At 41.6% G+C, this 14,967-nt stretch overlaps 1 protein-coding gene across 2 annotated transcripts in view; it reads right to left on the bottom strand.

Annotated features, from left to right (window-relative positions):
- The window catches only part of LOC115421424 (kinesin-like protein KIF21A), a 58,206-nt gene that overhangs the window by 15,970 nt on the left and 27,269 nt on the right, over positions 1-14,967 (bottom strand). Inside the window, exons 12-28 of one of the 2 annotated variants that reach the window (XM_030137313.1) lie at positions 14,601-14,678; positions 13,397-13,484; positions 13,204-13,312; positions 11,798-11,986; positions 11,091-11,290; positions 9,597-9,704; positions 8,889-8,957; positions 8,640-8,785; positions 7,644-7,788; positions 7,225-7,419; positions 7,041-7,142; positions 6,090-6,255; positions 5,650-5,670; positions 4,357-4,414; positions 3,836-3,890; positions 3,564-3,754; positions 512-637 (exon numbers count right to left, since the gene is read on the bottom strand). In XM_030137313.1, the coding sequence (XP_029993173.1) occupies positions 512-637; positions 3,564-3,754; positions 3,836-3,890; positions 4,357-4,414; positions 5,650-5,670; positions 6,090-6,255; positions 7,041-7,142; positions 7,225-7,419; positions 7,644-7,788; positions 8,640-8,785; positions 8,889-8,957; positions 9,597-9,704; positions 11,091-11,290; positions 11,798-11,986; positions 13,204-13,312; positions 13,397-13,484; positions 14,601-14,678 (2,046 nt within the window). The remainder of the gene's footprint in view (positions 1-511; positions 638-3,563; positions 3,755-3,835; positions 3,891-4,356; positions 4,415-5,649; positions 5,671-6,089; positions 6,256-7,040; positions 7,143-7,224; positions 7,420-7,643; positions 7,789-8,639; positions 8,786-8,888; positions 8,958-9,596; positions 9,705-11,090; positions 11,291-11,797; positions 11,987-13,203; positions 13,313-13,396; positions 13,485-14,600; positions 14,679-14,967) is intronic. The other variant, XM_030137314.1, reaches the window with a different exon arrangement.

A 14,967-nucleotide genomic window follows, 5' to 3' on the forward strand; every position in this document is an offset into this window, starting at 1 on the left:
GCGTTACCATGACGACATCATTATATTCTGAGACACAGAAAGGACATTAAATTTAAAGCAGGAATCCAAATTATCTGGAAATGACTCATGCCTATGTATATGTAGTAAAATGTGATGTAATAATACTGTGTGTGATATAACATGTTTTATGACCATTCTAAGTCTAAGTTTTATTAAATGTTACAACAGTAAAATAATCTACACAGAAAATGAAATATATTTATAATAAATGTGACTTCATTAAGGTGTTATACTCAGCATGTTTTTAATCATACAAATTTATTTGTTTTAATGAATGAATAAAGGTTAGAAGGTAAATGATGCTTATACATGTGAATTATTAGTGTAAAGTCATATTTTAACTCTGTCATAGTTTAACTGTCATATTTATGACCTCTTCATCTTCCATCTCCAGTTTCTACCTGAGCGACACCTCATGAACCGACAGGACGAGCGTTAGTAAAACAGGTTTAGTAGTTTAGTTTCCTCAGCGCTGGCAGCCGGCTCTTACTGTTTGATCTCCTTGACCTTTGACCTCTCAGCTGTCGCCTGTGCCTTGTCATATGTCTTCCTGCGAGTGAGCGGCGAAGGCTCCGGTGTTCGCTTTTCAGACCCTGACGTGATTCTGGAGCTGCTACTGCCCGTTCAGTTTCACAAATGACACCAAGAAAATGCACAGAGACAAAAAAACAAAACAAAACAGAGGATGAATGACATCATGACAATGATAAAACCATAACAATGAAATCATGACAATGATGAAACCATAACGATGAAATCATGATAATGATGAGACCATGACAATAATGAATCCAAAACAATGAAACCATGAAAATTGATAAAATCATGACAATGATGAAACGATGGCAACAATGAAATCATGACAACGATGAAACCATGACAATGATGAAGCACAAACAGTTACCTGAGCATTAGCATCTTCGCCAAAGCTCATGTTTAGTTTAATAAGACACTGCAGACAGCGTCCCAGAATGCATTTCAGCACTTTAGGAGCCAATGGGTGAACTTCAGCCAAGGCTGAAGGATGAGTAAAAGCTTTTTAGTTTGTAGCTTTGGCAGGAAATGAAGAAGCCGTTATAATGTTAATATTTACTCCAGTTGTCATGGTGAGTCTCATCAAAGGTGGAAAGAAAAGGTCGGGAATTAAAAAAAAACATCTGATACCAACATCCAGTGGAGATACAATGTACTTGAGTAGAAAAAACAGTAGAAAAAAAACAACTCTAGATGCACTCGGATCAGCCATGATCCTTCCATCACGGATGAACCTGGAAATAATAAATGAGTAATGTGTCTCTGAAGTCTAATTACTCTAACATTTATATCATACTATAATAATATTAGGAACAAAATGATGTAAAATGGGTCAAATAACAATAATAAAAGACAGATTATCCTAATCTCTCTCTAAACTTGTGGAAAATCCTTGTAATGTAATTCACTCAAAGCAGTTTCAGAAAATAAACCTATAAATAAACATATTTACAGAAATGTGGTTTACCAAGAGTTCAGTTTTCAACAGTTTCAGAACATAAACTATAAATATTGAGTTTACCGTCATTGACAAACTAAATGAGTTTTACTGGTCAAATAAAATACGTGTTCATAATCTCCAGATCATACAAATGTGATAACTTTACTTCTTAAAGCTCACTAATGCTGCACTAATGTCTAAAATACTCCGAATTTCCTGAAAATATCAGGTTACATTTTTAGACTCTTTTCATGATGAATTTAAGATGATGACAGTTGACATTAACGTGTTGAAGATGGAAAAATCTGACAAAATGTCGATATTATGTCAGCTGACCCTTCATTAAGCCCCTCCCAAAACTGGCTGCAATCAAATAGTAAATTAGCGACCTCAACCAGGGCAATTTAAAGACAATGAGGACAGTGTTTCCATGAAACCAGATCCTCAGAGATGTTTTCTGAAGCTGAAGACACCAGAGGATGTGGATGAAACAGTCGAAGATCTGAACACAAACTCCTCCCACTCATCCAGGGTCAGAGGTCATGCTGTTTTATTCTTGGGCTGTGATTCATTAGATTCTATCATGGATCAAACCCACAATACAGGAGCAGTAACCCAAAGCACTGTTAGATCAACAAGGTTTATTCAGGTCCCAAGGAAACAAAAGCTGAACACGTTCAGGGGAAAAAATACCAGAAAATGATCCCATTGAAGAAGCTATGATCAGAATCTCGACTAAAATGACTCATTTAATTATGAACAACTGATTGTTAAAGCTCTGGCTCAATTAGTGTGTTAGCATGTGGGTGTGTTAGCATGTCAGCGTGTTAGCAAGTGGGTGTGTTAGCATGTTGGTGTGTTAGCATGTCATGTGTTAGCGTGTCGTGTGTTAGCATATCGGTATGTTAGTGTGCCTATGTGTTTGCATGTTGGTGTGTTTACGTGTTAGTGTGTTAGAATGTGGGTGTGGTAACATGTTGGTGTTGTCAAGGGATGATTCGAGTCTTTGGACGATGCGAGTCATGCATGTGTAGAAGCATTTATCTCTGTTGGCCATCTTTTACAACTCGCTACGGCAACCTTGTTAGGACAAACGACTCACTACGGCGCCGCAATTACCCTCCCCCAGATTTAGATCAAAACGTTTGTCAGCTGGATAGGCTCTCAACTGTGAAATAAACTTAACCCTTTCAGTGCCATGGGCTGATTAAATCGGCTTTACGAATACAACCTTTAAAGTGCCACGGGCCGATCAGATCGGCTTTGGAGAACACGCCATATTTGTGTACAAACAAACCATCCACCCCCATTTCTTTCTCACATTTCGATGACGTTCTTTCAAATCTTCTTGCAAATTACGATCAATAATGAATCGGCTGAGTCCGGTGCGTTTTGAATCTAAGTAGCAATCGGTCGGATGTTACCGTTTTTGACCAAGGAAGAGCTCGCGTTTCGTTTTCTGCTTGGGAAATTTTATGAATGAATTTATGAATGAAATCATATGCAAATTAGATGGCCATTTTGTAGTAATATCGTAAACACAGCGATCTGTCAAAACAGTCCCATCTGCTAGAAAATGAGTTCTGATGACGATTCAGACTTCGATTATAAAAACGACGCGAAATACTGAAAGACGGCTAAATTCTGTGGCACTTTTAAGGCTTATTAGCCCCTTAACTGTCTGGCACCGAAAGAGTTAAAGTAGGCCTATAAATTGACTCTTGAAATCTCCTTGAAGGTAAAGTCAAATCTCTGTATTTTTACGTAATTTGACTTATACAACAGTGATTTGTCCTAACGAGGTAGCCCTAGCAAGTCGTAAAACTTGGCCGACAGAGATAAATGCTTCTACGCATGTGCGACTCACATTGTCTGGAGATTCAAATGGTCCCATGACAGGTGTGTTACCATGTGGGTGTGTTAGCGTGTCAGTGTGTTAGCATGTGGGTGTGTTAGCGTGTCAGTGTGTTAGCATGTGGGTGTGTTAGTGTGTCAGTGTGTTAGCATGTGGGTGTGTTAGCGTGTCAGTGTGTTAGCATGTGGGTGTGAGCTCCGGTCATGAACTTACATGCTGGACATTTTAGAGGTAAAGCCAGGGGACACAGCTGCATAGTCCCTGACTGAGTCCAGGTCTCCGCCTCCATCTGGGGTTTCGGCCAATGGGAGCATGGGGCTGCTGAAGTCTGAGGGGGCGGCGTCAGGGGCGGAGTCACTGTTAGCATATAGTAGCTCCATCTGAGTAGTCGTCCTCCTACGAGCCTGGAACCGACAGCGTCAAGGTCAGGTCGACATCAGAAGAGGACGAGGATCATTAGACACATGTCACCGATCAGAACTTACCTTGTTCCTGGTTTTAGTTTCTCCACAGAGTTTCATAAGATCTGACGCCAATGTGCTAAAAAAACAGACATAAATAGGATTAGAAGTAAAAATAATTCAAAAAATAACGTCATAAAAAAACATCCAGACAGAATAAACATCACATAATGTACATGAAAAGCAACAAAACATAAAATACAGAGAAACATTAAAACAGAAAATGAGATTAAATATGAACAAAAGAGCAAACACTGAAAACTGGATTTAAACATTTATGAAGGGATGAAGAGAACAATAACACGGCAGCATCTGAGGAGACTTAAAAAAATCTATAATTTGCGTTTTTTTCTGCTGATTTAATTAATTATAAATCGTAAATTGTGTCAGATATGAAATAGCAAATATTATATTTAAACATGTAAAATGATGCAAACTCAAGCATTTCTGCTTCTGAAAAGTTTAGAAGGAATCGTTCATCAATGAAATTTACAGTAGACATAACATACAACACACAGGAGGACACAAGAGGAGGAGGTTCTTACTTTCCTTCTGCTGACGGACTCTGTGCAGACTCATCACTGCTACTGTCATCTCCATTTTCTGTAAAACCACAGAAAGGTCTTCATTAGAGTTACAGATGGATTAATGGTGACTAATAACAGTGTGAGTTGGTCTAATTGTGGCGCTTCTCGTTCTGTTCTTCTGGTTTTACTCAGAAGGGTTTTATAGAAGGTGGATAATGTAAGCAGATGAGAGCGATGTCAGCACAGCATCATGCCGTTACATCGACAAACAGAAACCAGGTCCTCACTGTGCTGAATGACATCACAAGGACTGAAAAGGTCAGAGGTCAAAGAGCGGGCAGGTGGGAGGGTTATAAACAAAGGTGTGTGGGGGGGTATGGGGGGTATTGGGGGGGTTGGAGGTAAAAGACCTGCTGTGCAGTGGTGGAAAACCTTCACTCAGCTACAGGCAATGTCCAGGTTGGTGAGTTCTGACAGACGACTGCTTATTAAAGCTGTCAATCCACAAGTTGTGGGTCATCAAAGAATGACAACGACCAAGTCTCCACTAGTGTGCTTCCACTGATGACCAATTCTGCAAACATCCACCAGAGGGCGATCAACATGTCTGGGATTCAATTTTTAGAAAAAGTTGTGTCTCAGTTTTGGACAAACTGTGGTAAAATCTGAAAACTAAGGCTGAAACACTAATGAAGAGCTGAAGACAGTCCCTGAACACCTTCAATGGCAGCTCACTGCTACAAATCTAATAATGCTAATGCTAGGTGCTTGGTACTAGGGGTAAAATGCTGAGACTGAATTTCCTCACAGAAATAATTAAGTGAGTTAATTGAGAGGATTGGTCTGATTCATCAACCCTCAGTTTTTCTTTATGTGGGAAAACACTGATTTTCAATCTCAAAACAACTGTTGACATTCATCAGTTCAATGTGTTGGTGCCCACGCATTATATCTTTCCAGATGATGGAGATTTTCCCTCTGAATTCTGGGTAAATTCAGTGATTAGTTTCCACCACTGCTTATACAAACAATGTGGAAAAGTGTGAGAAGTTATTGGACACTTTCTCCTGAAGCTCCGTCACAGTTAGAACGTCCAAGTAGAAATGGATCCAGGGGAGGTGCTAAAGCATGGAGGCTGTAGCACATGAGGAGGAGGAGAAGAAGGAGGAGCAGAAAAAGGAGGAGGAAGAGAAGAAGAAGAAGGAGGAGGAGGAGTCTGGCTGTGCCTCATGCAGCTGGTGGGAGCTCAGTTAGTTTCTGGTGCTCAGGGAGGGAACATGCGTCAAAACAAGAGGAGGAGGAGTCACTTACCAGGAGGGAGGTTACCTAACTCTGCAACAACAAACACAAACAAAAGAAAAGAAAAGAAAATGTGGGGAACAGAACAAACGTAACAAACAAATTAACAAAAAGACACAAATAAAAAGACACAGCTCAACACAGAACGTCTGCTGAGTAGAGAAACAAAACCTGACCCTGGGTCAGGTCTGAAACATCTGACCCTGGGTCAGGTCTGAAACATCTGATCCTGGGTCAGGTCTTTAACATCTGATCCTGGATCAGGTCTTTAACAGGTGGTCTAACTCTAACTCAGCAGAAGGTGACAGGCATCAGCATCTCCATAGGCCCAACATGCAAACACCTGTTGACCCCACCCCCGTCCTGACAGACCAATGCCCCACGGCAGGAGGAGGGCTGAGTCGGACCCAGGCTCCGGCGTGCGTTGGGGCGGCGGTGGTTGCCATGGTTACCTTGCAGAGCATTTCCCAGTAATGCGTCCAGCTCCGGGTTAAACTCCGCCTTCTCCTTCAGCATGTGGAACAGCAGCTGGTTCTGGGTGGCGCTGGTGATCTCTGTCTGCTTCAGACGACCCTCCATGACCTTCACCTGAGACTCCCTCTGAGCCGCCTGCAGACCCTGAATGCACCACAGCAACAACGGCACGTTTCACATTTACATCTTTATTTCACTATCACAGACTCAAGTAACAGTTCAACTCAACTTTATTCATAAAGCACTTTAAAAACAACATAGTTGGCCAAAGTATTGTACACAGACACAGGTTTTAAACTTTAATTCAATTTATATTTGTTGAAAACAGTTTTACTTCAGTTTTCAGTAGTTTCACTGGACTGAAGTGCAGCTATATTATTTTATTTTGTTATTACTCGTTGTCCTGGGTAGAAACTAAAGGAATAGAATCCTCAGACCGTAAAGACAATTGACTATGAAATCCCTGCTGCTGTTGGTCTGAACATCCCATAATAACACACAGAAATAATAAATACAGAAATGAAGCAAAATGAGAATTATCAGAAAATGTTACCTGGTACTTTCTTTATTCAGAGTGAAATGACATCATGATCAGATGTGTTTTTACTGTCAGTTATTGAACTATAAACTCAGAACAGTTGGTGTTTTTGAGTTCCACAGTATCTACATACCAGATTTATTTAACTATTGTAGTGTCATGTTCTCAGATTAAGGTTTGATCCTCAGTCCAGTTTACCTCCCACACCCCCCCTTCCCTCCCTCATTCGCTCATTCTCTCCCCTGTTCCTTCCCTCGTTCCCTCTTGTGTTCCCTCCTATAACCTCTCCTGTTCCCACCAGCATTTTCTCTGGTGTTCCCTTCCTCATTCCCTTACCCGTTTCCTTCCTCCTTCCCTACTGGGTTCCCTCCCTGGTTCCCTGCCCCGTTACCTTGTTGATGGCCATGGACATGAAGTGGTCGAGCAGGAACCGAGCCTCTGCCAGCGTACAGGACCCAATCACAGCAGAGACGTCCACCGTGTCTCCTTCCTCCTGAAAAACAAAAACAAGGTGAGATGTGAGTGTGATCTGTTGGACAGATGCTGAGTCCACGTCTCTGCCGTCCCGTCCTCACCTTGGTCTCCTCCATCTGCATGATGTTGGCCTGACAGTCGGCGATGCTGTCGTTGATGTAGTCGATGTTCGCCGTCAGAGCGTCCACCTCCTCATGCAGAGGGGGAACCGCCTTTTCTGAGTCCGGATCCTCCTTGGCCAGTCGGTCCCTCTTCCTGATCACCTTCTCCTTACGCTTTGTCAGCTCCTCTCGTTGCTATGGTAACAAATAGAATAAGGTTTAACTGTATGTGTTGTATTTACAGAGCTGTAAATATACGTTGTACGTTACGAACGTTAATTCACACAGCTGTGGTTTCTTTATTTGGATGAATTCCCAGAGTTAATGGAAAATCTTTCTGCTCAGATTTTCATGTACCAGTGTTTATTAAAATTATTTCCTGGGCTGTGTTGGATGTAAACACTGCAGCAGGATGTCACCTTTAGTAGCCGGTTCATGTCGGCCTCCATGTTGGAGATGGTCATCCTCTGCATGATGACGTCGGAGATGCGTCGCTCCAGAGACTGCCATTTACCACGGGCGATTCTGGTGGAGTAAATGCCTGCCGTGCGTCTGTACGTCAACCTGCAGATGGATTTAATACAGTCATGCATAGTGTGAATCTATGATGATTGATATAAAAATTTATATGAAATTTCCCAACATCCTCTGATTTGTAGATCACACACTACTTTCATAGTTTTCCCCATGGTCAGGCCATTTCCAAATGTTCCAAACAGCAGCTTCATATTAATTACAAGAGAAATGTAAAACTGTTTCAATCATGAAAAACAAATCCTAAACTAGCATAAATTTACACCCTGTAAATACGACAACAAAATGATGTCAATCTGTAAAAGCTTAATATCGTTTCGGCTTTTCGTCCACATGACACCAGCGTTGTTGGTGTCCTGAAATGGTATTTTTGGACAACGGGTCCCAGAGTGGAAAAATCTCACAATGCTGCCCTTGCGTTGCCATATGGATAAGCAAAACACCACTTTTTGGAAACAATGATGCCATAGCACCATGTGACCAGAAGAAAAAAAACCCCAACGTAACCTCATGCACATGCTCACTACATTCTTCTGTGATTTTAGTGTATCCTGTGGCTCTGTCTGTGTTTGTGTACAGCGCCACATGTGGGTGTGGCATACGTATTACACCGCTTTAACCCAGTTTTCCTGTTTCCACCTGGATGCAGATATTTCTTGAAACAATAAGTGTATGGATGCGAAACTTTCAGAATCTGCAAAAGAAAAATACCTTGAGCATTGTCATCTGGATGTAACCTTAGCTGCTCTATGTTTCTAACTTTCCCAGAGGTGCATCTGCTTTATATAACAAACAGCCTGTTGTAAATATCATGATGCAGTCATTCCTAAAGTCTGGTCTGTGAAGGTTTTGGTCTTATTAAACACCACAACTGGACTCACCGGGTGCCATTAGGGACGGTGTTCCCCGAGGAGTACATTCTCCCGGAGGGGGGGCGGTGAGATGAGTCCTGGGCCGGCTCAGGGAGGGGTACTTTCCTGATGACTTTACCAGATGTAGGTCTGACCTGCCTCCTCAGAGCCGTCACCTGACCAACACAACAAACACAAACAGTCGTCTCATCAAGTCCAATCACGTCTTATGTTCACGTCAAACACTCATTGGCTGAAGTCCATGAAGCCTCCACCCACCTCCTCGGTTTTCCTCCTCAGAATCAGCTCCTGTTGCCTTTTCTGAGCCTCCAGGAGCTTCAGCTGGTGCTGAGGAACAAAGCAAACCACAACGTTTGAGTCAGGTTCTGAATGTTCTACTGAGGATAAAGGAGGAGTCACTGACCTCCTGCTTAAAGACTGAACGTTCTACTGAGGATAAAGGAGGAGTCACTGACCTCCTGCTTAAAGACTGAACGTTCTACTGAGGATAAAGGAGGAGTCACTGACCTGCTTAAAGACTGAACGTTCTACTGAGGATAAAGGAGGAGTCACTGACCTCCTGCTTAAAGACTGAACGTTCTACTGAGGATAAAGGAGGAGTCACTGACCTGCTTAAAGACTGAACGTTCTACTGAGGATAAAGGAGGAGTCACTGACCTCCTGCTTAAAGACTGAATGTTCTACTGAGGATAAAGGAAGAGTCACTGACCTCCTGCTTAAAGACTGAATGTTCTACTGAGGATAAAGGAGGAGTCACTGACCTCCTGCTTAAAGACTGAATGTTCTACTGAGGATAAAGGAGGAGTCACTGACCTCCTGCTTAAAGACTGGAGGTTCTCTTGATGATAAAGGAGGAGTCACTGACCTCCTGCTTAAAGACTGAATGTTCTACTGATGATAAAAAAGGGGTCACTGACCTGTTTACAGACTGAACGTTCTACTGAGGATAAAGGAGGAGTGACTGACCTCCTGCTTCCGCTGGTCTTTCTTCAATGTTGCGATCTCCCGGTTTCTGCGAGATTCGTTCATCCTGTTCTTCTCCTGTTGCTCCTTCATCTGCTTCATCAGACGAACCTGGACCAGACAGTTTAACATCAAGTCACACAATCCTAATGGCGGCAGCAGCATCACTGTCATCTCATAAAAACCAAAAGAATCAGAAAAAATCTACTGATGGAGAATTAAACCTCATTCCATCTGTGTCCTTTTCATTTCCTTCCTGTTTACAGTCATAAACATTTAGGTGTCTGTCTGTCAGTTATTCCTTCTAAACGAGCTAAACGTCATCATTTGTGTCTCTAAGGCTGAAATCTGAACAAGAAAAACCATGTGTGTGATAAGTATTTATGAAGATCGTTACTGGTGAAATTAACCCTTTAACCCCTGACGTGTCTGTGGTGATCATTCTGAATGTATGATTTATTTTAAATATTCATAAAAATTAAATTGTTTGCTCAACTGGAAAGACTTCTAATCGTGCTGATAGAATAGCTCTGGTTCTTTCCATAGACATCTGAGCATGCTCAACCCCCCCCCCCCCCCCCAAAAAAAAAAAGAACACAGAGCAGTGAGTGAGACCGACTCACCTCACGCTAAAAATAGACAGTTTAGGCTTTTTTTTTTTTTTTTTTTTTTTTTTTTACACTGCTGTCCTTGTGGTTTTTTGTTTTTTTACTGTTGTTTACAGTGTTATGGTGATTTTTTTTTACTGTGTTTTTACTGAGTTTTGAGTGTGTAACTGCTTTATGGAGTTCAACCAAGTATCAAAAAGCAGTTGGACCGATTTAGAAAAAAAAGAGCCCAAAACAAAAACTACTGGGCCCAAATTCAAATCCTTGTTGTTGTTCAGTGTGTTCCAGTTCACAGTTCATGTTCAACATCCTAAATCTCTTCTTGATGTACATTCTGAGTGCCTTATTTAGTAAAAACCTGTCAAACTTCAATTCCTCTCTTTGTCTTTTTCTGTTATTCGACCCTGTTTTGACCTAAAACACACAGTAAAGCAAAACCACTGAAGAAAAGGAACACAAGCACATACTCACAGCAGCATGTTAACCTGAAATAATGTCTCAGGGCTTAAAGGGTGAAGTTAATAAAAAATTAACTATTTGTTCCTGAATTAACCTCTAGAATTATGAAGATCTAATATTTTGTCTAGTTTTCACTTTGTTGAAGCCAAATGTTTTTTTTTCTTTTCCGCACAGCGCTAATACATATTTATCGCGTCTTTCCATCATAAGTTCTTCTGTGATTCACCACTGAGTTAAATTCAACTGCCTTCATATTCACTACAGCAACAGATATACAGAAATAAATATATAGACACATTAAAGAGTGTGATGTATGAAATACACTTTTCATACTTCATGTTCTCTAGTTGTAATGTGGTATTGACTGGTTTGTTTCAGGATCCTGTGTATTATGTTCAGCATATGTTCAAGTATTAGAAATCAACACTACCTTGGTCTTCTTCATTTCAGCCACGTCCATCTGGAGCTTCTTCAGCTGCTTCTCATACTGTGATTGGTTCTTCAGCAGGCGGGCGTGTTCCTTCTGAGCCGACTGCAGCTTGTGCAACTCTTTGTTCATGACGCTCAACTTCTTCTCGTACTCAGCCTTGATTTTACGAGCCTTGTCCTCGGAGCCACTCTCCACAGAGTCTGGAAACACCACCGAAGAAGAAGAAAGAGGAGCCAAACATGGAGTTACATACAGACAATGAGTCCGTTTAAACCAATTGAATGAAGTTATGACACTGAGACACAGTCTGATAAATGATTCTATCAGTATCAGGTATAATATAAAATAAATGTCAAATCATGATTTCTTGAAGTGTCAAAGATGGTCTAGAGGAGTCTACAGTCAGTTTACAGTGGTCTACAGGGTCCATGGTGGTCTACTGTGGTCAGCAGAGTCTATAGTTTATCTACAGTGGTCTCTAGAGGTCTATGGTTGGTCTACAGGATCTGGGTGGTCTAGAAAACCTATAGTTGGTCTACAGTGGTCTATGGGGGTCTGGTTGTCTAAAGTTGTCTGCAGTAGTCTACAGTGGTCTACGGAAACTATGGTCCATTTACAGTGGTCTACGGGGTCCATGGTGGTCTACTGTGGTCAGCAGAGCCTATAGTTGGTCTACGAGGGTTCAAGGTGATCCATGGCTGTCTTACTCATGTTCTGGAGCACACGGTCCCGCTCCAGTTGCGTGTCCCGGATCTTGCACTGCAGCATCATCAGCTTCTGTTCGTACTGCTGTTTGAGCGTGTGCAGACGCCGCTGGCTGTTCTCCAGCTCGTCGATCAGCTTCTGCTTGATGGCGATTTCACAGGTGATGTTGGCCAGATCAGCCTGGTAGTTCTCTGTCAGACACAGGAAAACATTTGTCAGCGGTCAGGTTTTATACAGAGAAACACAGAGGAAATGGGGTGAACCAGGACGATATGTTTATGTTTATGTTTACGCATTTGGCAGACGCTTTTTTCCAAAGCGACTTACAGGGGAAAACCAATTAAATCACTCAATCAATGAAATTTTATTTATATAGCGCCAGATCACAAAAAAGTTATCTCTTGACATTTTATATATAGAGTTGGTCAAAACCAGACTCTAAGTCAATTCTACAGAAACCCAACAAAATCCTCCAGGAGCAAACACTTGTGACTGGTGACAGTGGCGAGGAAATGATATGATATATATGGATATGGATATGATCTCGGTTTGGACGTTTAACATGTACAGAGGGATGAGTCTAGGTTTAATTAGATCTCATTCTGTCTGAACTATAAACTTAGGTCAGTTATTGGGTTTAATTGTAATTATACTGTTTCCTGCGTCTGTTCTGATCCAGTTCCACTGGTCTAGTGTGGAATGGATGTAGTTTATCTGGTACCTTTTTTGGCTGATTCAGAGTCTGAGGTCGTCTGTTGGTGTTAGGTTTACAGTTAAGGTTAAGAGTTAGAGTTATGGTTGGGGCTATGGTTATGGCTATCGTTTTCGTTTGTGGTTTCGTTCGTGTTAGAGTTAAGGTTGAGGCTATGGTTATGGTTATCGTTTTCGTTGGGGTTATGGTTGGTGTTAGAGTTAAGGTTGAGGCTATTGTTATGGTTGGGGCTATGGTTATGGTTATCGTTTTTGTTGGGGTTATGGTTGGTGTTAGAGTTACGGTTGGGGCTATGGTTATGGTTATTGTTTTCGTTGGGGTTGGGGTTATGGTTGGTGTTAGAGTTAAGGTTGAGGCTATTGTTATGGCTGGGGCTATGGTTATGGTTATCGTTTTTGTTGGGGTTATGGTTGGTGTTAGAGTTATGGTTGAGGCTATGGCTATCGTTTTCGTTTTCGTTGGGGTTATGGTTGGTGTTAGAGTTACGGTTGGGGCTATGGTTATGGTTATTGTTTTCGTTGGGGTTAGGGTTATGGTTGGTGTTAGAGTTAAGGTTGAGGCTATTGTTACGGTTGGGGCTATGGTTATGGTAGGGGTTATGGTTATGGTTATCGTTTTCGTTGGGGTAATGGTTGGGGCTATGGATATGGATATGGTTATGGTTAGAGTTGGGGTTGGCCATAGTTTATCTAGTACCTTTTTCATCTGATTCAGAGTCTGAGTCATCTGAGCTCTCCTCCACGTCCATCTCCTCTTCGTCCTCCTCCTCCTCTTCCTCCTCATGGTCACTGCCTTCCTGTATCTCCTGCACCAGTACAAACCATTATAAACCACCTGCTTATGCAACATTTAACGTCAGCAGTTTTAAATCAATGAAAAAAACTCATACAATTTCTCTGTCTTCGTTGACTCGCTCCGTCATTTCCTTCTCAGGTGACTTTTCTTGCTCGTTGTCAGGAACTTCATCTTTGTTGACGCTGAAAGACGATACAGAGACACTTTAGAAACATGAACACAGTACAAGCATCTTCACAGGTAAAGTTAATGTAAAATATCTGACATTTGGTTTTTATACACTGTCTTTTTGCAAATGAGCCAGTTTGTGCTGACGTTGCTGCTTCTGGTTTGTGAAAAAGAACAGTGTATTTTCTTTCAGAGTCTGAGAACAAAAGTAAAAGGCATGAGAGGAAAATGCAGCAAAAGGCTCCAGGATCTGGTGGATCCTGTTGACCAAAATAAGAACCATCTGTAAACAGTGACTTGAATGACAAAAAGGTTCAAAGACAGAACATGAAACATGTATTTATCGTCATGTTTAACATGTTTAGGTCCAAAAACAGACATCGTATTTGAGAATAAATAAGACATGGCTCAGCAGGTTCCACATGTTCCTCTGTCACAGGTCAAATAAGAAATAAAAACCCAAAAGATGAAACAGGAGGCAGGGATGAAGCACGGGTCAGAAGATGAGCAGAACAACGGGAGAACAGCAGAACAAAACAGAACAAACCAAAGGAAGAACGGCAGAACAATAGAACAGAAGAACAGCAGAACAAACCAGCAGAGGAATGGCAGAACAGCAAAAACAGACCAACTACAAAACAGAAGAACAGAACAGAGGAACAACAAAACAAAACAAAAGAAGAAAAGAAAAGAACAGAACTACAGAACAGAAGAACAAAACAAAACAGAACAAACCAACAGAAAAACGGCAGAACAGAACAACAGAAAAACAAAACAAACCAACAGAAGAAGAACAGAACAGAAGAACAGCAGAACAAACCAACAGAAGAACTGCAGAACAGCAGAACAGAAACGGAACAGAAGAACATCAGAACAGAACAACAGCAGACCAAAAGAAAAGAAGAACAGCAGAGCAAATGAACAACAGAAAAGAACGACAGAAGAGAAGAACAGAAGATCTTAAAAAAAGGTGTTTAATGGAGGTTCAGAGCTGCTGTTTCACTGCAGGAGGAAAAAAAAAAAACTCCACAAAACTAATGTTAAACCAAAGAAAATGCGACTTGAGAGGAAGCAAAGGATCATGGGAGTGGAGGGGGAGTGGCAACTGAGGAGTGGAAGCTGTGACAAACCTGGCATCCTCCACCTCTTCCACCACCTCCTCCTCCACCTCCTCCTCCCTGTCTCTGTCCTCCAACAGCTGCTGGAGTCTTCAGGAGGGGTCAAAGGTCAAACCACAGAGGAAGAGACAGAAGTGAATGAAGGAAAGAAGGAAGAATGGAGGAAAGAATGGTCAGAAGAGACTAATGAAGACTCTCAATGATTTGCTATAACCTGCAGCATGAGGTTCTAGAGGTTCTACAGGTTCCAGAGTTAGAGGAAACAGATTCAACACATCAGCTACTTCTATGGTCAAAACACTGATTTTCAGTTCAAAGGTCAGATTTACTGTTTTATTGAGTACAATGGTAACAGTGAGACCAGTATTTGTCTGTTCTA

The sequence above is a fragment of the Sphaeramia orbicularis genome, chromosome 6 (assembly GCF_902148855.1).
Source record: "Sphaeramia orbicularis chromosome 6, fSphaOr1.1, whole genome shotgun sequence".
NCBI lineage: Eukaryota > Metazoa > Chordata > Actinopteri > Kurtiformes > Apogonidae > Sphaeramia > Sphaeramia orbicularis.